The 24,314-nt window shown below is 39.6% G+C and overlaps 1 protein-coding gene and 1 long non-coding RNA gene across 9 annotated transcripts in view; one reads left to right on the top strand and one right to left on the bottom strand.

Moving 5' to 3' along the window:
- UBAP2 (ubiquitin associated protein 2) overlaps positions 1–24,314 on the bottom strand; it is a 124,621-nt gene that overhangs the window by 74,233 nt on the left and 26,074 nt on the right. For 5 of the 8 annotated variants that reach the window (XM_072841683.1, XM_072841682.1, XM_072841686.1 and 2 more), the window contains exon 2: positions 14,907–15,046. The exons of 1 other annotated variant lie outside the window; for it this stretch is intronic. In XM_072841683.1, coding sequence (XP_072697784.1) covers positions 14,907–15,005 — 99 coding nt within the window. In that variant the 5' untranslated portion in view covers positions 15,006–15,046. Of the gene's footprint in view, positions 1–14,906; positions 15,047–22,585; positions 22,643–22,785; positions 22,925–24,314 lie in introns of those variants that run through there. 2 more of the 8 variants (XM_072841684.1, XM_072841685.1) reach the window with 2 other exon arrangements.
- Positions 22,735–23,735, top strand: LOC140641596 (uncharacterized). The gene is made up of 2 exons (XR_012038186.1): positions 22,735–23,156; positions 23,498–23,735. It is a non-coding gene; the product is annotated as an uncharacterized lncRNA (long non-coding RNA).

A 24,314-nucleotide genomic window follows, 5' to 3' on the forward strand; every position in this document is an offset into this window, starting at 1 on the left:
GAAGCAGATTCCTCACGGGGAACCCGAGGTGGGACTCAATGCCCAGACCCAGGATCACACCCTGAGCCGAAGGCAGACGCTCAACCACTGAGCCTCCCAGGCATCCCCCAACATAACTATTTTAAAAGTTAAACCATTTAAATTACTGAATGAGGGCAGCCCCGGTAGCCCAGTGGTTTAGCACTGCCTTCGGCCCAGGGTGGGGTCCTGGAGACCCAGGATCGAGTCCCACGTTGAGCTCACTGCATGGAGCCTGCTTCTCCCTCGGCCTGTGTCTCTGCCTGTGTGTGTGTGTGTGTTTCTCATGAATAAATAAATAAAATATTTAAAACAAAAATAAATAAAAATTTTTTACAAAATTTACAAGATGCCTGGGTGGCTCAGCAGTTGAGCACCTGTCTGCCTTCGTCTCAGGGCATGATCTCAGCGTTTCAGGATCAAGTCCCACATCAGGCTTCCTGCATGAAGCCTGTTTCTCCCTCTGCCTAGGTCTCTGTCTCTGCCTCACTCTCTCTCTCTGTCTCTCATGAATAAATAAAATCTTAAAAAATAAATAAATGCTAATTCTAAGGGAGAAAGTTGCATGAGGAACACATTATTTGCACATAGTCTCAAAGTGTCTCAACAAAGATCATTTTTTAGTTGCTAGATAAAACAAAGTTAAAAATAAGAAAAAAATGGGCAAAACCTGGACTAAATATAACAACATCCTTAATGAAAGGCAGATAGATCTCAATAACTCCACCCATAATCTGAGAAATAGTCAAAAATCCTCTATGTAGTATTCCAATCAGAGTTCTATAACCTGAATCTAATCATGAGGAATTATCATACAAACTCAAATTGAAGAATTTTTAGATTTATCCATTTATTTGAGAGACAGAGAGAAAATATGTGTGTGCATGCACAAGCATGCTAGCAGGAGGAGGGGCAGAGGGAGAGTAGCAGACTCCCTATAGAGCATGGTACTCAATGCCATGAACCAGAGATCATGACCTGAGCCAAAAAAACAAGAGTTAGACGTTTAACCAACTGAGCCACCTAGAAGTCCTGAAGAATATATGTAACAACTGGCTTGTATCTTTTTCAATTTGTCTGTATTTTGGAAGATAAAGGCTAACAGCTGTTCTAGAATAGAGAGATAGGTCAAACAAAAGGTATGTGATGATTCTATACTAGAATGGGGAAACATGGGGATATTACCCGAGTAACTGACATTGGAACAACTAAATACCGGAATAACTAAAAATAATGTATGTATTAAATACATGCATACAATGTACATATGTATATAGACATAAAATATAGAAAAAAAATAAAAGAGCAAAAGTGGCACTATGTTAAAAGTCTCATAAAGAGTATATGAGAGGGATGCCTGGGTGGCACAGCAGTTGGGTGCCTGCTTCGGCCCAGGGGTGATCCTGGAGTACTGGGATCGAGTCCCACATTGGGTTCCCTGCATGGAGCCTGCTTCTCTTTCCTATGTCTCTGCCTCTTTCTCTCTCTCTGTCTCTAATGAATAAATAAAATATTTTTAAAAAAAAAAAGTTTAGGAGAGTTCTCTAAACTGCTCCTGCAACTTAACAGCAAGAACAAAATTCTACAGACAACAATATACCACAAAACTAGATAAGAAGGTATCCCTCATAAACCTCAAAATAGAAACAGATGAAGAAAAACTAGCCAGAGATACAGTATCTCAATCTAGGACCCTGAGATCATGACCTGAGCCAAAATCAGGAATGGGTTGCTTAACCAACTGAGCCACCCAGGAGTCACACTATTATATCAACTCTTGAAACTAATCAGTTAGGGCTCCCATTAAGAAAAACTAATAGAATCAAAATTAAGTCACAGATAAAGAAAAGAAAAAAAAAAAAAGAAAAGGTCCACACTGGGGATAGAGAAGAGAGCCAGGAAATCTCAGAAAGTAAGCCAACATAATTACACAGAAAAGAAACACTCTGAAATTAGAAAAGCCACTCAGAACTATGTTGCCATCTGAAAGTCCAAGAAAACTCACCGCACATAAAAGTAAGCAATAGAAAAATAAAGGTCAAGAAAAATAAATAAATAATAAAAAAAGAAATAAAGAAAAATAAAGGTCAAATCCCACACAAAGTTATTATAAGAAAAACAGAATAAGGAGCAAGATAATAAACAATGAAAACACACCAAAACTAAGTACCTAGAGAATAAAGCCATCTTCTGTTTCAAAATTAAAAGGCACTGAGCATCAGGGACCTGGGAGGCTCAGTCAGTTAAGCGTCTGCCTTCAGCTCAGGTCATGATCCCAGGATCCTGGAATCGAGTCCCACATCACACTCCTTGCTCTGTGAGGAGAGCCTGTTTCTCCCTCTGCCTGTCTCTCATGAATAGATCAATAAAATTTTGGGGATCCCTGGGTGGCTCAGCAGTTTAGCGCCTGCCTTTGGCCCAGGGCGCGATCCTGGAGTCCCGGGATCGAGTCCCACATCAGGCTCCCGGCATGGAGCCTGCCTCTCCCTCCTCCTGTGTCTCTGCCTCTCTCTCTCTCTCTGTCTATCATAAATAAATAAATCTTTAAAAAAAAAAATCTTTAGGGGGGGCGGCACTGATCATAAAATGATCTAATACAGGGATCCCTGGGTGGCGCAGCGGTTTGGCGCCTGCCTTTGGCCCGGGGCGCGATCCTGGAGACCCAGGATCGAATCCCACGTCAGGCTCCCTGCATGGAGCCTGCTTCTCCCTCTACCTGTGTCTCTGCCTCTCTGTCTCTCTCTGTGTGACTATCATGAATAAATAAAATCTTTAAAAAAAAAAAAAAGATCTAATACATAAATAACATGCCTAGCTTTTTCTAACTCAAATAAAAACGAAGACTACACACAAAGAAGAAACAAAAAAAAATAATTTTTTTAAACAATTAACACTTCAAGAGAAATACAAGGTGTAAGGGGGAAATATTTTGAGCAAAAAATTTAAAAAGGAAAAATAAAACGAAAGAATTAGAGAAGGGGTGTTCGCTGGTACAGCATGTGAGTCTTGATCTCAAGGTTGAGAGTTTGAGCCCTGTGTTGGATATAGAGTTTTTTATCTTTTAAGATTTTATTTATTTGAGAGTGAGTGAGAGCAAGCGAGAGAGGGCACAAATGGGGGGAGGAGTGCAGGGAGATGGAGAAGGAGACTCCCTAATCAGCAGGGAGCACAACTCAGGCTCAGTCCCAGGAGTCCAGGATCATGGCCTGAGGTGAAGGCAGACTGAGGTGCTTATTTCCAAAATAGTTTTATTTTTGAGAAAAAAAAAATTTTTAAGAGTTTATTTATTCACGAAAGACACAGAGTGAGAGGCAGAGGGAGAAGCAGGCTCTCCGTAGAGAGCCCAATGCAGGACTTGATCCTAGGAACCTGGGATAACGACCTAAGTCAAAGGCAGATGCTCAACCACTGAGCCACCCAGGTGCCCCCAAAATAGTTTTTTAAAGAAGGAAATAGGGGCAGCCCGGGTGGCTCAGCAGTTTAGTGCCGCCTTCAGCCCAGGGTGTGATCCTGGAGACCAGGGATCAAGTCCCATGTCGGGCTCCCTGCGTGGAGCCTGCTTCTCCCTCTGCCTTGTTGTCTCTGCCTCTCTCTCTCTCTCATTCTCTCTCTGTGTGTGTGTGTGTCTGTCATGAATAAATAAATAAAATCTAAAAAACAAAAACTTTCTTTTAATTAAATAAAGAAAGAAGGAAATAACAGAGGGAACAGTAAAAATAAGTGAAAAAAAGAAGAGAAAAACTGAAGAATCTTGGGGATCCCTGGGTGGCTCAGCGGTTTAGCGCCTGCCTTTGGCCCAGGGCAGGATCCTGGAGTCCAGGGATTGAGTCCCGCGTCGGGCTCCTTGCATGGAGCCTGCTTCTCCCTCTGCCTGTGTCTCTGCTTCTCTCTCTCAATCTGTGTCTCTCATGAATAAATAAATGAAATCTTTAAAAGGAAAATTGAAAAAAAAAAAAAATCTGGCTCATGGCAGGGGAGGGAGAGTGGGGGGGTCAACAAACTGACAAACCTTTAGCTAGATCAACCAAGAAGAGAGAAAACTAAAGTCATTAAAATTAAGAACGAAGGGACGCCTGGGTGTCTCAGCAGTTGAGCATCTGCCTTTGGCTCAGGTCCTGATCTCAGGGTCCTGGGATCAAGTCCTACATCGGTCTTCCCGCAGGGTCTTCCTCTGCTCTTGTCTCTGCCTCTGTGTGTCTCTCATGAATAAATAGTATCTTTAAAAAAAAAAATTAGGAATGAAATAGGGGACATCACTACTTATGTTAGAGGAATAAAAAGGATTCTAAGAGAATTCCATGAACAAATGTATGCCACAAACTGCATACCTAGACAAAAAAGAAGAATTCCTAAAAGGACACAAACTCTGAAACCATGTCAAGAAAAATGAAAACTCAGCAACAAGTAACTGAATAAGCCATCAAAAAGTTCCCATAGGACGCCTGGCTGGCTTAGTCAGAAGACCCATGAGACTCTTGATCTCAGGGTTGTGACTTCAAGCCCCATGTTGGGTACGGAGCCTACTTAAAATAAATAACTAAATAAAAAGTTCCCACAAAGAAAAGCCCAGAGCCAGAAGGCTTCACTAGTAAATTCTACCAAATGTGAATTCTACCAAATTAACACCAATATCAGTTCTTTACAAGCTGTTTCAAAAAAACATAGACTTCCTAACTCACTGTTCAACGGGTATTATCCTGATACCAAAATCAAAAACATCACAAGAAAAGACAACAACAGGAAAATATCACTCTGGGGGCGCCTGGGTGGCTCAGTCAGTTAAGCACCAGCCTTTGACTCAGGTCATGATCCCAGGGTCTCCTGTGATCAAGTCCCAAGTCAGGCTCCCTGGGAGCCTGATTATCCTTCTCCCTACCACTTGTGCTCTCTCCCCAACTTGTGCTCTCAAATAAATAAATAAAATCAAAAAGGGGGGTACCACTATCATTGAGAAATCTTCCACAAAATTCTAGCAAAGCAACAGCACACAAAAAAGGATTATATACTATTACCAAGTAAGATCTATCCCAAGAATTCAAGGTTGTTTAACATCTGAACAATGTAATACATCATATTAATAAAATAACAAATCGGGGATCCCTGGGTGGCGCAGCGGTTTGGCGCCTGCCTTTGGCCCAGGGCGCGATCCTGGAGACCCAGGATCGAATCCCACGTCGGGCTCCCGGTGCATGGAGCCTGCTTCTCCCTCTGCCTATGTCTCTGCCTCTCTCTCTCTCTGTGTGACTATCATAAATAAATAAAAATAAAAAAAAAATAAATAAAATAAAATAAAATAAAATAAAATAAATCTACATGATCATTTCAATAGACACAGAAAAAGCATTTGATAAAATCCAATATCCTTTCATGGTAACACAGACTCAACAAATTAGAAATATAGAAGGGAACTTCCTCAACCTAACAGCAACTACAAAAAACCCAGAGCTAACAATATACTTAATAGTGAAAACAAAGCTTTCTTCCTAAGATCAAGACCAAACACAAAGTGTCTTTTCCAGCCTTTTGTACTGGGGTGTCTAACTGAAGCAATTAGACAAGGAAAGTCCTGAGGCAATTAAGCAAGGAAGGAGGCTACATTCATAAAACTGGGGAAATGTCCAAATACACACCCTTGCAATACAGACGTGAACCTCAGAAAAACACTGAAACTGTACATAGGAAGGGTCAACAATAATCTGTCAATCAACCATTATGAAATTCTTCATCTGTGAAGCATTATCTTCCCATAAGATAAAAAAAAATTCCAGTTATAAAAATTAAATCATGAGGTAAAGCTTCGATTTTATTGCTAGAAAGGATCTTAGACATAGTAATTCAATTCAACTCCATTTACTAACACTTTATGCGGGGTGTTAAAGGCACAGGACTCCTAACTACCACAGGTATGTAGTGCCCTGTATATCAATCACACTGCCTTCCAGCTAGGGAGGAAGCTATTTTACCAGTCTAAGAATATTGCAATGAGGGTCTAGGCTAGTATGGATGCCATTAGAAGGAATGTAAAGAGAGATGATGTTTTCTTCTATTGTTTTACACTTGAAGACTGAGGAAAAGCACTTTAACAATGTGCAAGAACTAGAAAACTGGGAGAAGACAGTCCATATTAGCTATCAGAAACCTGCAGAGTCTGAAGCAAAAAGAGGCACAAAGAAAGATAGAAATGAAAGTTAGAAGCAGAGTGAAAGCAAACAGCAGTACATAAGATGTCCAGAACCCTAAAAGAAGGTAGGATGTCTGCAACAAGAAAACATAATAAAATCGTCAGAACCTTCTGAGATGAGTATGATATTCCGTATCTTGAGAGGGGACTGAATTATACAGGTATATGTATCTAACAAATAATTATCTGATACACTTAAAATGTCTCTATATGTAAACTTCAGTTAAAAAAGAGAAAGCAACCTAAAAAATATCAAACTAGTTATACATATATGTATGTTAAAGTGCTTAGGACTAAAGTATACTGATGACTTTAATTTACCTTGAAACATATCAAGAAAATAAGATAGAACAGTGGATAGCTAGTCAGATGTAATAAACCAAATATACCAAAAAGCTAATTCTGAGTATATGGGTGCTTGCAACACAACTCTTTTCAACTACTGTTTGTATATGAACATCTTCATAATAAAATGTAAGAAGTAAAAAATTTCAACACTTCCAGAAAGGAACATGGGAGGAAGAGGAAAAAAGAAAGGGCATAGGGAGGGAAAGAAGGGGGACAAAACATGTTAAACAGGAGCTAAAATAAAAGGATAAACTTGGGGAAAAAAGTTAATTCCAGACCTCTTGTAGACACTCCAATCATTCACTGTTTTATATTAGAAGAATGTGCCTAGCGGTGGGTGCCTGGGTGGCTCAGTCAGTTAAGCATCCTACTCTTGGTTTAGCTCAGCTGTGATCTCAGGGTAATGAGATGGAATCTCACGTCAGGCTCTGCACTCAGCGTGGAGTCTTAAGATTCTCTCTCTCCCCCTCTCCCCCGTTCTCACCCTCAAGCATGCTCTGTTACTAAAATTAAAAAAATAAATCTTTAATAAAAAAGAAAAAAAGAAGGGATCCCTGGGTGGCGCAGTGGTTTGGCGCCTGCCTTTGGCCCAGGGCGCAAACCTGGATATCCGGGATCGAATCCCATGTCGGGCTCCCGGTGCATGGAGCCTGCTTCTCCCTCTGCCTGTGTCTCTGCCTCTCTCTCTCTCTCTCTCTCTCGCTCTCTGTGGGACTATCATAAATAAATAAAAATTAAAAAAAAAAAAAGAAAAAAAAAGAAAAAAGAAAAAAGAAGAAGAAATAGAATGTGCCTGGTTCAAGATGTTTCAGACAGAAAACAGAGCATACAACAATGTCACAGTGCACGACACACCTAATCCAGGGACTCTGGATATAGTATCTTTCCAAAAGGGGTGTGGGATTAAAAGTAATAGGGCAGGGGGAAAACAATCACCAATAACAGATCTACGAGCAGCAATATTTAAACTTGAAAAGTGTCTAAGAATTGCCTATGCTTCCTTAACGTACACAAGTTATAGACACAGAAAAATTCGGCCCAACTCTATTAAACTATCTTACAAAATATTAGTGAGAAAACACTTGAGTTGACAACTTTCACTAAAGATTATAAGAATAGTTATTAATTGGGATCCCTGGGTGGCGCAGCGGTTTGGCGCCTGCCTTCAGCCGGGGGCGCTATCCTGGAGACCCGGGATCGAATCCCACGTCAGGCTCCTGGTGCATGGAACCTGCTTCTCCCTCTGCCTATATCTCTGCCTCTCTCTCTCTCTCTATCATAAATAAATAAAAATTAAAAAAAAAAGAATAGTAATTAATCATAACATCTTGCTATAGGTAACAGTCTGGAGTTTCCACATATTTTTATATTTTCATTTTATATTGTTTCACCCACATATTTCTAAAATGTAAGTCAAGGGTCACTGGCTGGCTCGGTCAGTAGAGCATGTATCTCTTGATCTCAGGATCATGAGTTCCAGCCCCATGTTGTGTGTGGAGCCTACTTTAAAAATACACACACAAAAAATAAATAAATAAAATTAAAAAATAAAAATACATATACAGGGCAGCCCAGGTGGCTCAGCGGTTTATCGCCACCTTCACCCCAGGGCCTGATCCTGGAGACCTGGGATTGAGTCCCACACTGGGCTTCTTACATGGAGCTTGCTTCTCCCTCTGCCTGTGTCTGTCTAGTCTGTCTGTCTGTCTCTCTCTGTGTCTCTCATGAATAAATAAAATCTTAAAAAAAAAAAACATATACATAGATAAAAAAAAAAAATTAGGGATGCCTGGGTGGCTCAGCGGTTGAGCATCTGCCTTCGGCCCACAGCATGATCCTGGGGTCCGGGATCGAGTCAACATTGGGCTTTCTGCATGGAACCTGATTCTCCCTCTGCCTATGTCTCTGCCTCTCTCTCTCTCGGTCTCTCATGAATAAATAAATAAAATCTTTAAAAAATAAAATAAGGGGATCCCTGGGTGGCTCAGTGGTTTAGCGCCTGCCTTTGGCCCAGGGCGCGATCCTGGAGTCCCGGGATCGAGTCCCACATCAGGCTCCCGGCATGGAGCCTGCTTCTCCCTCCTCCTGTGTCTCTGCCTCTCTCTCTCTCTCTTTCTCATAAAATAAATAAATAAATAAATAAATAAATCTTTGAAAATAAAAATAAAATAAAATAAAATGTAAAGTCATATTAGGTAAATACCAATTACTAATTTATTCAGACTTAAATGTTCTCACCTTAAGTACTATGACTCAAATATTCTTTGCATTTCTCTTCTGTGCTATCATCTGTATTAATCCTAACGGGGCCATTTAGACATAACTTCTGAAAACAGATCTGATGTGCTTAACAGCTGTTTAGCAAGTACAGTACTGCAATACTAGCCTATCATATTAATGAAATACAAAGCATTTTAAATCAGAACTTAAAATATTTTTTACCTTTGTGACTACTCTAGCCCAGAAAATTACTTTAAATATGTGATTAAAGGGATCCCTGGGTGGCGCAGCGGTTTGGCGCCTGCCTTTGGCCCAGGGCGCGATCCTGGAGACCCGGGATCGAATCCCACGTCGGGCTCCCGGTGCACGGAGCCTGCTTCTCCCTCTGCCTGTGTCTCTGAGCCTCTCTCTCTCTCTGTGACTATCATGAATAAATAAATAAAATCTTTAATAAAAAAAAAAAAAAAAATAAAATAAATATGTGATTAAAAAGATCCCTAAAAAAAAAAAAAAAAAAAGGTCCCTAAATATAGGGATCCCTGGGTGGCGCAGTGGTTTGGCGCCTGTCTTTGGCCCAGGGCGCGATCCTGGAGACCCGGGATCGAATCCCACGTCGGACTCCCGGTGCGTGGAGCCTGCTTCTCCCTCTGCCTATGTCTCTGCCTCTCTCTCTCTCACTGTGTGTCTATCATAAATAGATGATAGATAGATAGATAGATAGATAGATAGATAGATAGATAGATAGATAGATTTAAAAAGATCCTAAATACAAATTCAAGTAGGATAGGAAACTTGCCAGGGTGACCTCTGGCAAGTGTCAAGAATCTGTAAAACTTGTGAAATCAAAGGGAAACAGCAAAAACAACTGACGGTTTGAAGTTGAACAAGGTTAGTGCACCCTACCCTACAACAAATATTAGTGACATCCACCACCCAACTATCAGGTTGAAAAAAAGTCTTGCCAAGAAAAGCAGCATTACTAATTCTCTTCCTCTGAATCTTCTCCATTCATTTGACTTATAATGGGCTAAGCTACTTTCCTCCTCTTTGTTTCTAATTTTTAAGTAAACTCCATGTCACACATAGGGCTTGAACTCACAACCTAGAAATCGAGTTGCATGTTCCACTGATTGAGCCAGCCAGGCACCCCAGAGCTAAGCTACTTTCACAGTGAATACGTTGACAGCTTGTCCATGCAAGCCAAATGTTTTTCATTCTATCCGCCACTCATAAAATTTGGAAAAATATAATGAAATATAATTTTTTAAATCATCCTTATGCCCACCACCCAAAGATAAAAATTATTAATATAGTCTACTAGTCTTTTCTTGTTTTAACAGTTGTTCCATACTATAATTTCAGGTCCTTTTCTCAGTTGATCAGGAGCAGACATCTTCCAGCTTTGTAACTTATGCAGAATATATGATGAGTAAAGGTTATCACTTCCTGAATACAACCTATGTCCTTTCTAATTACTTACAACCATCCTGAAAAGTATCATACTCCATGTCACTTTTGAATATTTATTTGTGAGAGAGCACAACGAGCAGAGGGGAAAGGGAGAAGTAGACTCCCCACTGAGCAGGGAGCCCAATGCAGGGGATACCATGATCTGAGGCTAAGGCAGACATACAAACAACTGAGCCACCCAAGCACCTCTCTATGTCACACTTTAAAAAACTGGAGTTTTTATCTCTCCACATAATACTAAAGAAACATCACTTTAATCAAAATGACAAAATTGATCACCAGAAGGGGCACACCTGGGTGGCTCAGTCAGTTAAGCATCTGCCTTCAGCTCAGGTTATGATCCCACGGTCCTGAGATCAAGCCCCACATCAGGCTCTTTGCTCAGCAGGGGGCCTGCTTCTCCCTCTTCCTCTGCTTGTATCTCCCCCTGCTTGTGTGCTGTCAAATAAATAAAATCTTAAAAAAAAAAAAAAAAAAAGATTGATCACGAGTATATATACAATAAAACCTATATCCTAAACATGATATGATGCATCAAGAAGATATCATCACTTCTGCGGTATTTCTACCAAAACTACATAAACCTGGGGTGCCCAGGCACCCAGGCTCAACTGGTTGGGTATCAGACTCGGCTCAGGTCGTAATCTCAGAGTCATGAGATCGAGCCTCATAACAGGCTCCCCACTCAGTGGAGGAGTCTGCTTTGAAATCCTCTCCCTCTGGCCCTCCCCCAATTTGCACTTGCTATCTCTCTCTAAAATAAGTAAATCTTCAAAAGTGCATAATCCCATTATAATCATGAGGAATATTTCAGACAAGCTAAAATTGGTAGATATTCTACAAAGTAACTGACCCATATTCTTTAAATAGGTCAATGTTATGAAACAGAGGAAAGGAAGTTCCACATTAAAAATGACTGAGGAGAACTGACATCTGGATACAATGGATGATAATGGACTTAATTAGCTAAAAAGGACATTATTGAGACAATTGGGAAAATAGTAATAGTCTGTAGATTACATGAGTTGATTTCCTGATTTTTAATAACTGTTCTGTAATTATGTCCTTGAAAAAAAAATACGGGAAGTATTCAGATGTGGTATTTACCGTATCTACAACTTACTCTTAAAAGGTTCTAAGGAAAAGCTGTATGTAGTTTCTTCTTTATAGGAAGGAGAAAAATATAAACATGGTAAAAATGTTAATATCTGGGAGATCTGGATTAAAGGATATTTAGGAATGAATATCCTTTGAAACTTTGTACTACTATCCTTTGTACTACTCTTGAAACTTTCTCTAACTCTCAAAGCATGTTTTTTGGGGTTTTTTTTTTAAGTGAGGTTAAAACACACAAGTAATTCAACTAATTAGTAAAGTGACAAACCTACTTTATTCAGAATCTAAGAGCTCATAGTCTTCTCCCTTATATCCCTCTACTTTGATAGAAGTGTCCTGAGATAAACTACCTTTGGACATTTAAAATTGGGCAATAAACATCTTACAAAATAAAACCTTACCCCCACCCTCGGTTTAAGATTGCTTCCTTAGGAAATACTTCTCAGAATGGGATTAATGGATAAATGAACATGTATAATTTTATTCATACTGCTTTTATGATAAATTCTCAACATACTTTTTTATAAAGGAAAATTAGAAATCTAAGGTCTAAGAATCAGTGAGCAGTTTTTCATCTAATTACATAAAATGAGGGACACCTGGGTGGCTCAGCAGTTGGGCAGCTGCCTTGGGCTCAAATTGTGATCCCGGGATCCAGGATCAAGTCCTGCATCAGGCTCCTGTGAAGAGCCTGCTTCTCCTTCTGTCTGTTTCTTTGCCTCTCTCTCTCTCATGAATAAATAAACCTTAAAAAAAATAAAAAATTTAAAAATAATTACATAAAATGAGCCATCCCCAAAGGGCTTATGGAAAAACTAATATTGACAACAGCCATTAGAAGGGAAGAGAGAGCCCTCCGTCCTCCAGTCTGGAGAGACTGATTCACTGGAAATCAGTCCAATGACTCTACTTGGGTGGGAGATGGAAACAATTTACATTTCCAACATTTACTTTGGCATGCCTTTAAAAGATTTCATTTTTTTAAGATTTTATTTTGTTTTGTTTTTAAGATTTTATTTATTTATTCATGAGACACAGAGAGAGAGAGAGAGAGGCAGAGACACAGGTGGAGGGAGAAGCAGGCTCCATGCAGAGAGCCCGACATGGGACTCAATACCAGGTCTCCAGGATCATGCCCTGGGCTGAAGGCAAGTGCTAAACCGCTGAGCCACCCAGACTGCTCGTTCTTAAGATTTTATTGTGAAGCAATCTCTACACCCAATGTGGGACTCAAACATACAATCTCAAGATCAGGAGTTGCACGCTCCATCAACTGAGCCACCCAGGCACCCCTAAAAAGATTACACTTTTAATCTTGACTGATTTGATAAATAACAAAATGTCATTTAAATTTGTGTCTATTTAAAAAATAAATAAAATAAAAAATAAATTTGTATCTATTTGATTATAAGCAGGGTTGCACCTATGATTACTCATAACTTATATTTCTTCTGTGATAAGAAAATCTTTCATGAATAACCTCTTAAGCATTCACCTACAAAGGGAGGACCTAGTACAAAAGTCCCAATTTTTCCAACAAGAGACTCTTCTCAGTTGTGAATAATTATCTATTGGGATAAATGTAGTTAAGAACAAGCACTGAATAGCAGAATGTAAGTCTATTAATAGAAGTAAAACACAAAGCTAACCTTTTTCTTTTTTAAAGATTTTATTTATTGGGCAGCCCCGGTGGCGCAGCGGTTTAGTGCCACCTGCAGCCCGGGGTGTGATCCTGGAGATCCAGGATCAAGTCCCATGTCAGGCTCCCTGCATGGAGACTGCTTCTCTCTCTGCCGATGTCTCTCCCTCTCTCTCTTTCTGAATAAATAAATAAATAAATCTTAAAAAATAAATTAACTTAAAAAAAAAAAAAAGATTTTATTTATTTATTTATGAGAGACACAGAGAGAGAGGCAGAGACATAGGCGGTGGAAAGAGAAGCAGGTTCCATGCAAGGAGACCGATGTGGGACTTGATCCCAGGAATCTGGGATAACACCCTGAGCCAAAGGCATAAGCTCAACCGCTGTGTCACCCAGGTGTCCCAGTACAAAGCTAACCTTATACTGAAAAATGTAAGGCAACAATCAAGTAAAGTCTACTTTCTGTGTCCCTTAACATCAGCAGGGCACTTGGTTATGACTGATTATAACAGAGTACTTGTAATTAGCTACCAATGTATAGTCAAATCATCAATCTGAAATTTATGATGGGCCTCTGAAAAAAGGTTTATAAATCTACTCAATAACAATGGATAAAATGTTAAATTTTGTACCAAGTACTATACTTAACATTTTACTTAAATTATACAACTTCATTTAAAATAACAATATAAACAAATTCATACAGAGAGACTATTTGTTTTCTTAAGATTTTTTTTTTTTTTATTTTAGGGGGGGAAGGAGAGGGAAAGAATCTCAAGCAGATCCCCCACTAAGCACAGAGAAAAAATCAGGGCTCAATTCTATGACCCTGAGATCATTACCTAACACAAAATCAAGAGTCAGACACTTAACCAACTGAGCCATCAAGGCTTCCTAGAAGGAGGGACTATTTAACATTAAATATTTTATACAGGGCAGCCCGGGTGGCTCAGCAGTTTAGAGCCACCTGCAGCCCAGGAAGTGATCCTGGAGACCTGGGATCGAGCCCCACGTCAGGCTCCCTGCATGGGGCCTGCTCTCCCTCTGCCTGTGTTTCTGCCTCTCTCTGTGTTTTAAATAAATAAATAAATAAATAAATAAATAAATAAATAAATAAATAAATAAATCTTTTTAAAAACTAAATAAATAAAAAATAAGTATTTTATGCAGGGCAGCCGTGATGGCTCAGCGGTTTGGCACCGCCTTCGGCCCAGGGTATGACCCTGGAGACCCGGGATCAAGTCCCACATCAGGCTCCCTGCATGGAGCCTGCTTCTCACTCTGTCTCTCTCATGAATAAACAAAATCTTAAAAAAAAAAATATATATATATATATATATACATATATATATATTATACAAATGGACCTTGTTAATTAAAAGTCATCTTAATATTTAAAAGACTCTCCCCAGCTAATAATGCTTGAAAGAAATGGCAGCTTTTTGTAAGTCTCTTATAATTCAGCTATTTCTCTACTTCAGAGAATTACTTGTCCATATAGTCTGGATTTTCATACTACATTCAGGTACATACCTAGATTAATAATAAAGAAAAGGGGGGGCACCTGGCTGGCTCAATCTGGTAGAATATGTGACTCTTCATCTCAGGGCTCTAAGTTCAAGCCCCATATTGGGAGTAGAAATAACTTAAAAATCCTTAAAAAAAAAAAAAAAAAAAAAAAAAAAAGAAAAGAAAAAGGGAAAAAAAAGCAGATGCTAATAGGTAAAAGGAAAAAGTTCACACTCAGATAAGGAACAACAACCAACAGTATCTGGATCAATGATATTTTTCTTTCCCAGGAAATACAATCTACTTAAAAAAAAAAGTTCAAAATCCAAAGATATCCTACAAAGGAGAATTATGTGCTCCCTAATTAACTCTACACAAAACAAGAGTTCCATAAAAACTTACCTGTACTACTTGTTTCTGTACTTGTGTTGCCTGTGTCGCTGAAATCTGTGTTTTTTCCCGAGCACCTCGGGAACGGTCACTGCTCACCGAAGTCATCATATACAGTATATACAAAATAACGTATGTACAAAATAGAAAATCTGCAAGAAAGCAAGCATGATAGTAAGCAAAACATCCAAATCATAGTAAAAGGCAAGGATAAAATTCAGAGATAACAAGGAAACATGAGATAGAACATAAGTTCTCTAAAACACAAATTCTCAAGAAACGATCCATTAAGATTTTACATTTTCCTAGCAACAATTCAGTCAATTTTTACTAACGCAATCTACAGGTCTATGGTTTAAGGGGGTGCCTGGGTGGCTCAGTTGGTTAAGCATCTGCCTTCGGCTCAGGTCATGATCCCGGGATGGAGCCCCACCATCAGACTGGACTCCCTGCTCAGTGGGGAGTCTGCCTCTCCCTCTCCTGCTCCACTTGCTTGTGCTTTCTCTCTGTATCAAATAAAGAAAAATCTTTAAAAATAATAATAAAATAAAAACATATAAGTCTATAGTCGGGGCACCTGGCTGGCTCAGTCAGGAGGGCATACAACTCGATCTCAGGGTGTGAGTTCAAGTTCCATGTTGGGAGCAGAGATTACTAAAAAAATGAAATCTCAAAGGCACCTGGATGACTCAGACAGTTAAGCATCTGCCTTTGGCTCAAGTCATGATCCCAGGGTCCTAGGATCAAACTCCCTGCTCAGTGAGGAGTCTGCCTCTTCCTCTCCATCTGTCTCTACCCCAGTTAATGCTCTTACTCTTTCTCTCTCAAATAAAAAAAATCAAACCAAATCAAACCAATCAAAACCTTAAACCAAAGGGGGCCTTGGTGGTACAGCTGGTTAAGCACCTCAGTTTTTATTTCAGCTCAGCTCCTGATCTCAGGTCAAGCCCCACGTAGGACTCTACCCTCAGTGCAGAGTCAGCTTAAGACTCTCTCCCCACCTCCACCCACAATCTCACTTGTGCTCTAAAACAAAATAAATCTTTAAAAAAGAAACTTAGGACAGCCCAGGTGGCTCATGGGTTTAGCGCAGCCTTCAGCCCAGGGTGTGATCCTGGAGACCCAGTATTGAGCTCCACGTCAGGCTCCCTGCATGGAGCCTGCTTCTTCCTCTGCCTCTGCACCCCCAATTCAAGTTCTCTTTCTCACTAAAATCTTTATAAATAAATAAAAATTAAATTAAATTTTGTAGAGAATGCAGAGAACTGTAACCCTTAAATACTACTGGTAGAAATGGAAAATGGAACAGTCACTGTGGAAAACAGTATAGCAACCTCAAAAAAAAAAAAAAAAAAAAAAAAAAAACCTATCTCATCCAGTAAATTCCACTTGAGTATATACCCAAAAAACTGAGAGCAGGGTCTCGACAAAGTATTTGTATACTCCTGTTCATTGCACTATTATACACAACAGCTAAAAAGTGGAAGCAACCAAGTTTCTACCAAGATGAAGAGATAACCAAAATGTAATATATACATGAAAGAGGCTAAGTAATATTCTATGGTTTAACTTTTTTTTTTTTTTAGTTCTTACTTTAAGTAGGCTCCATGCCCAATGTGCACAATCCTGAGATCAAGAGTCCCATGATCAACCAACTAAGCCAGCCAGGCACCCCTATTATTCCACTTTTTTTTTTTTTTAAGATTTTATTTATTTATTCATGATAGTCACACAGAGAGAGAGAGAGCGGCAGAGACACAGGCAGAGGGAGAAGCAGGCTCCATGCAGGGAGCCCGACGTGGGACTCGATCCCGGGTCTCCAGGATTGCGCCCTGGTCCAAAGGCAGCGCCAAACCGCTGCGCCACCCAGGGATTATTCCACCACCCCCCTATTATTCCACCTTAAGAAAGAAGAAAATTCTGTTTTTTAAATAGGCTCCATACTAACATGGGGCTTGAACTCATGACCCCAAGTTCAAGAGTCTCATGCTCCACAGGCTGAGCCAGCCAGGCACCCCCAAAAAGAAGAAAATTCTAACACATGCTACCTATGGATAAACTACAGGGACATTATGCTAAGTAAAATAAGCCAGTCACAAAAGGACAGATACTCCATGACTCTACTTGTATCAGTTACCTACAACAGTCAAATTCAAACATTTATTTATGAGAAAGGGTAAGAGTGAGTGGTGAGGAGGGACAGAAGGAGAGGAAGAGATTCTCAAGCCGACTCCCACAATAGTCAAATTCATAGTCAAGGGGCACCTGGTGGCAGATGAGTGGAGCAATCGTTTAAGCATCCAACTCTTGGTTTTGGCTCAGGGTCCTAGGAATAAGCCCACATAAGGCTCCACACACAGTGCAAAGTCTGCATGGGATGTTCTCTCTCTTCGTCCTATGCCCCCCACCCCACCCCACTGTCTGTCTGTCTCTGTCTCACAAATAAACAAATATTTAGAAAAAGAAACAAAAAACAAGCAATCAAACTCGGAAATTCTACATAGACCATTAAAATGTAATACAGGGAGTCCTAACTGCTTATTTCCTGGGCTACAGAGCCTACAAATCAAACTAGGTACTATATTATGAAATATATATTGTCTTCATAATCCTAAACTAGGAAAACAGTCACAAGAGAGCAGGCTGGAAGAGACAAAAATCTATGAAAATAAGACACACAGAATCAAGCCCCAAAGTCCATCTGTAATATACCTTACCATCTCCCTAACTTTCCATGACAGTCATATACACTCAGAAAAATAGCTATGTTGAACAACATTACTTAAAGTGACATGAAGTAAAATCTTTTACATTTCAAAACTTTTACATCACTCAATGGAATGTCCACTGGAACTCTTGAAACTAGGTCACTAGTGACCAAAACCTCAATAGTGGTAAGGAGAGACAGCTGGGTGGCTCAGCGGTTGAGCGTCTGCCTTCGGCTCAGGGTGTGATCCCGGAATCCCACATCGGGCTCCCTGGAGGGAAACCTGCTTCTCCCTCTGCCTGTGTCTCTACTGCTCTCTATGTCTCTAATGAACAAATAAATAAAATCTTAAAAAAAAAAAAAAAAAAATAGGGGATCCCTGGGTGGCGCAGCGGTTTGGCGCCTGCCTTTGGCCCAGGGCGCGATCCTGGAGATCCGGGATCGAATCCCACGTCGGGCTCCCGGTGCATGGAGCCTGCTTCTCCCTCTGCCTGTGTCTCTGCCTCTCTCTCTCTCACTGTGTGCCTATCATAAATAAATTAAAAAAAAATTAAAAAAAAAATAGTGGGGAGGAAAAAGTCAAGATGACTGGGGAAGAGAGACAGCAAACTAAGCATACTTGAAAGAGGTGATAGCTAAAAGATACAGAGCATCAAAGCAGAGCTTTGCAAGGATGAACACTGAGCAAGTCTAACACATGGTAAGCCCCTTGAGGACAGTGTTTATTTCTGTCCTATCACCGTCATTCTTCTAGGGCCTAATATAGGATACACACACAATTTAATTAATATATATTTACTTAATAAAAGAGACCTAGGGGCACCTACCTGTATGGCTAAGTCTGGGGAACATGAAAGTCTTATTTTCAGGGTCATGAGTCTGTGCCTCATGTTGCGTATAGAGATTACTTAAAAAAAATAAAGAAACTTAAAGAAAAAGAGAGTGAGGGACACCTGGGTGGCTCAGTGGTTGAGCACCTGTCTGCCTTTGGCCCAGGGCATGATACTGGAGTCCTGGGATCAAGTCCCACATCAGGCTCCCTGCACGGAGCCTGCTTCTCTCTCTGCCTATCTCTGACTCTGTGTCTCTCATGAATAAGTATGTAAAATCTCTATTTAAAAAAAAAAAAGGAGAGAGAGAGAGAGACACCTATGCATAGGCTAAAGAGAAGATAACTGAGAGGTAATACACGGAAACAGCAGTGGTGGAAAATGATCCCCTTGGGCAAGATGAATCCCTCCCCAAGTCCAGCAGAATGAAGAAAAGGAGAAGCATAACAGCAGCTAAATTTTTATGATTAGGAGAGACATCAATACAGTGTGTTGTATCAGTCTTTTTTTTAGTAAAATGGACAAAAACATCTGCAGAGAAGAGAATACCAGATGGAAGGTGGGTAGAGGAATGTTAAGAAAACAGCAAAGGTTTGTGACAGCTGCTAAGGTTGAGTATAAGAGGAAAACAATAGAAAACAGATAAAAAGAATTGAAGAGTGACACAGAGGACCTCAACTGAAAGCAGAAATCATGAATATATAGTGGCATTAATCTACATGTTACCACAAAAGCAAATTGAATGTCAGAAACTCTGGATCACAACTTAAACGTATAATCAAAGATGTAGGTTAAGAAACCAATTCCTTAAAAAAAAAAAAAAAAAAAGAGGGATCCCTGGGTGGCGCAGCGGTTTAGCGCCTGCCTTTGGCCCAGGGCGCGATCCTGGAGATCCGGGATCGAGTCCCACGTCAGGCTCCCGGTGCATGGAGCCTGCTTCTCTCTCTGCCTGTGTCTCTGCCTCTCTCTCTCTCTCACTGTGTGCCTATCATGAATAAATAAAAATTAAAAAAAATATAAAAAAAAAAAAAAAAGAAAAGAAAAAAGAAAAAAATCAATTCCTTGTTGAAATACCCCACAAAATAAAAGAATTTGGATTTTAAACAAAAGAGAGTCCAGGGAGGCCTGGGTGGCTCAGTGGTTGAACATCTGCCTTTGCTCAGGTCATGATCCTGGGATCTAGTCCCACATCAGGCTCACTATAGGGAGTCTGCTTCTCCCTCTGCCTATGTGTCTGCCTCTCTCTGTCTCTCATGAAAATGAATAAAATCTTTAAAAAAAAAAAGTCTATTTCCTCAAGACACATATATTACATCAGCAATGAAAAGCTGCTCACATCTATCTCTAGATGTGATAGGGGCCTGGGGCAGCCTGGGTGGCTTAGCGGTTTAGCGCCACCTTCAGCCCAGGGCCTGATCCTGGGGACCCGGCTGGGATCGAGTCCCATGTCGGGTTCCCTGCATGGAGCCTGCTTCTCCCTCTGCCTGTGTCTCTGCCTCCCTCTCTCCTGAGCATGGAGCCATCTCACAACACTCAGATGAAGACCAGAGCCAAAATCAAGAGTCAGACGCTTAAACAACTGAGCCACCAGGAGCCCCAAAACTTACTGTATGCCTCTCACAATCAGTACACATTTTGAATCATTTTTCTGAGTTTAACCATTTTGATGTTTTGTTGGTCTGGTTTATTGCTTTGGTCATATTAAACAGAAGAAGGTTAACTGTTTTGCCATGAGTATTTTTAGAGCTTTTCCTGAGTTTAATGTTCTCCAGTACGAATAAATACACATGAATATACTTTTTTAAACTATAAAGTACCATAGACATGTTAAAACATAATAGTATCTCTGAAGTAAAGGCATTACTTATTTCTAAAATCACCTCTGAGCATTATATAATTCTATCTTAAGTATCTGAAGTTAAATGAGTGCCTGGGTGGCTCAGTCGGGTAAGCATCTTGCCTTCAGCTCAGGTCATGATCCCGGGGTCCCGGGATCGAGCCCCAAATGGGGCTCCCTGCTCAGTGGAGGTTGTCTGCTTCACCCTATTCCTCTGTGCTCTCTCTCTCTCGCTTTTACTTTCTCAAATAAAATATTTTTTAAAAAATGAACATCCAATCAAAATCTGAGTGGTGCTCCTGGAGTAAAACTAAATAGTAATTTTTAGTTTACTTAGATTTCCAAACAGTTGCTTTTCTTCTGAATTATGTGACCCTTTCCTCATTCATCTTTTGAACTATTTATTCATCTATGCTCTCATTTATTAAAAATAAACTAGGTATATTAAATATAACAAAATGAGAGTTTCTTCTTACAGGAGTGCCATCTGGTGATAAAAGTCTGCATGTACGGAAATAAACTTAGGTTAAACTGAATGGATGCTAAGATGGAGTTTTTTGACTTATGAAAAAAGGACTTTAGGGATCCCTAGGTGGCGCAGCGGTTTGGCGCCTGCCTTCGGCCTAGGGCGCGATCCTGGAGACCCGGGATCGAATCCCACATCGGGCTCCCAGTGCATGGAGCCTGCTTCTCCCTCTGCCTGTGTCTCTGCCTCTCTCTCTCTCTGTGACTATCATAAATAAATAAAAATTAAAAAAAAAAAAACAAAAAAACAAAAAAAAAAAAGGACTTTAAATCTTAACAGCCTTAAAAATAAATAAATAAATAAATAAATAAATAAATAAATAAATAAATAAATAAATAAATAAATCTTAACAGCCTTGCCATTATAGCCGAATATTTTGATATAATGTACCTGGATCCTCATTTGTCAATCAGGAAAACCATAAACTTTATGTTTCACACTATTACAATTTTACTAATTCATTGCCTCAGTATAAACATTAAAAGTTTATATCTTCACATTCTAATCATCAATCCTCAATCTATATTCAATATATGTGATTAGGGTATAAACAATGTCCCCAGTTCCATGGCTGAACAAGAATTATATTGCTTTGCGAAACATGAAAGGTACATTGCTTACTTTACGTTTACATATTGTTATTTGGAAATAATCATTTTTCTCCTTTAATTAAGCTTTACTGCTCTGGGTTATATATACATCAACTGTTACAACAAAAGACTTTTGGCAGAAATATTACAAATGATCTTAAAAAAAAAAAAGAAATATTACAAATAAAATCCTTCCCCAAAAAATTAAAAGAAAAAAAATGATGGGCTCAAGTTCATGCTTCTAAAGACTGAAATGTCAGAACTGCTGTATTTCTGTTCATAAAAATGTCTGAGGAGTCTTGAGTAGCTCAGTCGGTTAAGCATTTGACTCTTGACTTCAGCTCAGGTCATGATCTCAGGATCGGTGAAACTGAGTCCAGCATCAGGTTCTGTGCTCAGCAGGGAGTATGCTTGAGATTCTCTCCCTATACCCACCCCCCCACTCACTTGCCCTCTCAAATAAATAAATAAATCTTTATTATTTTCTTTTTCAAGATTTTGCTTACTTATTTGACAAAGAAAGGAAGAAAGAGCATAAGCAGGCAGAGCAGCAGGCAGAAGGAAAGTGAGAAGCAGGCTCCCCGCGGAGCAGAGAGCCTGACATGGAGGTTGATCCCAGGACCCCATGACCATGACCCAAGCTGAAAGCAGATGCTTAAATGACTAAACTCAGGCACACCAATAAATAAAAAAAAATTTTTTAAAGTCTCGGGGCACCTAGCTGGCTGTTGGTAGAGCATGCTACTCTCAATCTCAGAGTCACAAGTTCAAGCCCCACAGTGGGTTTAATTTACTTTTTAAAATCTTTAAAAATACTAATTTTAAAAATCTTACTTAATGCTTAAGATATCCAGCAAGAAAACTCCAAAGATGATACTGAGAGTTTACAGAGCAAGCATAAGGTTAAAAAAAAAAAAAAAAAAAAAAAAAGCTACTGACATCCTACGGAAAAACAGAGCCAGGGGCACCTGGTGGCTCTGACTCAGTGGGTTGGGCATCTGCCTTCTGCTCAGGTCATGATCCCAGGGTCCTGGGACTGAGCCCTGAGTTAGGCCCCTAGCTCAGCAGGAGAATCTGGTTCTCCCACCACCTCTGCACCTCCCCCCTGCTAATGCTCGCGCGCTCTCTCTCTCTCTCTCTCGTTCACTCACTCTTCCTCGAAATTTTTGAAGAAAAAAGAAAAACAGAGGCCAGAAAATACCTTAATAGATGTTATAATTCAACAAGTGTTCTTATATTAATTCTATATAAAACTTCTGAAGACCGTGAATTCACAAATCAAAGTAACAGCTAAGTTATCAAAATAATTATCAACACCCTTAAAAACTGTTACCATCAACAAATTGTTAAAATTAATAAGGCAAGGAAGCTAAACTATAAAAAGCTACAACTTTAACATACTGTCACACAGGGAAATTCTATGTCCTTTCTTCTGGACACAGAGTTATGTGTAGTAAATAGAAATGCTTCGGCAATAAGCGCCCAGTTGCCAGACCAAAGGAATCCAGTTTACACTTGTGTTCCATCCCCTCTATCACTCTCCACCCACAAGAACTACTACCCTCAAACAGGTTCCAAGAGAATTCTTAGAATAGAAACAGACAAGAGCAAAAGATTCTAAAAATAATACAGTAGAAATTCAAACATAAATATCTCAGGTTCTTGAAGTGAAGGAAACACCAGGTTATTTCAATCTATTCAACCAAATTTTAAAACTCATATTTACCTAGCCTCATCCAGAGTAAATTAAAGATAGGATAGATTAATAGCAGGTAAGAAGCGCTACATTTTTTGACCTCTAAAAACACTATCAGCAAAATACCATATAAAGCTTTATCTCAAGTGCAGGAATAGTCTAAATTACTTGTTATATAAGGAAAGTAAGCCAGGAGAATAAACTAACTTGATTAAACTACAGACTTTCTCTTTAAAAGGGCTATTTTTAGAAAATGTTTTATTAACTGCTATTTTTTTCAAGGACTTTTTTAAAGATAAGATTACTTCAGTGAAACTGGCATTTTCAAGTGACTCTAGAGTTTAGAATAAACTGAAAATAGTTAACAACAGCCACTTGCACTTTTACCGAAGCATTTTTTCTTTTTTTCTCCCCCAGAACATGTTTTCAACACATGCTGAGAACTATGAAGATTTTGCTGAAAGCACCAACCACCAAAGTGGTCTTATCACTTTATTTAAGCTAGTATTACCAAGTGTCAGCACTGGAAGATAGCTCTAAAACCAGGAGGCTCACACAATGAGGTATCTCATCTACTGCATTAAAAAAAAAAAAAAAATCTACATTCCAGAAACAGCAAAAATGAATGTCTCTTTTTCAAAGAGAATGTAATTATCTCAGACAACATGAATTAGTCAGCTAAGAGCTCAACTACTAAAAACAGACTATACAATTTATGTTCAAGAAGCAAGTCTCCATCAAGAATGCTCAGAGATACTCTTCACTCAGTCCTGAAATCAGAGGTGTTGGGACTATCTTAGGGAGGAACAGGGGTCCTTCATCTACATTAAAGATTTGACTCACTCATTTCACAAAAGCCTAAACTCTTAAGTAAAATAGTAACAGCAGGAAACACTTACTGTTTACTATGTGCCAGATACTATTGAAGACCTTTATATACACAGAATTAAGTCATTAACCTTCCCAACAACACTCAGGTACGTACTAATTACTTGCATTTTATAGACAGGAAGGTGAGATATACAGATTCGCAGCTAGCCAGGGGTAAAGCCAAGATTCAATCCCAGGTCATCTGGCTCCACAGCCACTACACTTTGCTGCAAAACCAGTGGTTCAATTGTAGATATACAAGATTCTACTTAGCTTCCTCTTCTTTGAAGTACGTAACTAGGGGATCCCTGGGTGGCTCAGCAGTTTAGCACCTGCCTTCAGCCCAGGGCGTGATCCTGGAGTC

Source organism: Canis lupus, chromosome 10 (genome assembly GCF_048164855.1).
Source record: "Canis lupus baileyi chromosome 10, mCanLup2.hap1, whole genome shotgun sequence".
NCBI lineage: Eukaryota > Metazoa > Chordata > Mammalia > Carnivora > Canidae > Canis > Canis lupus.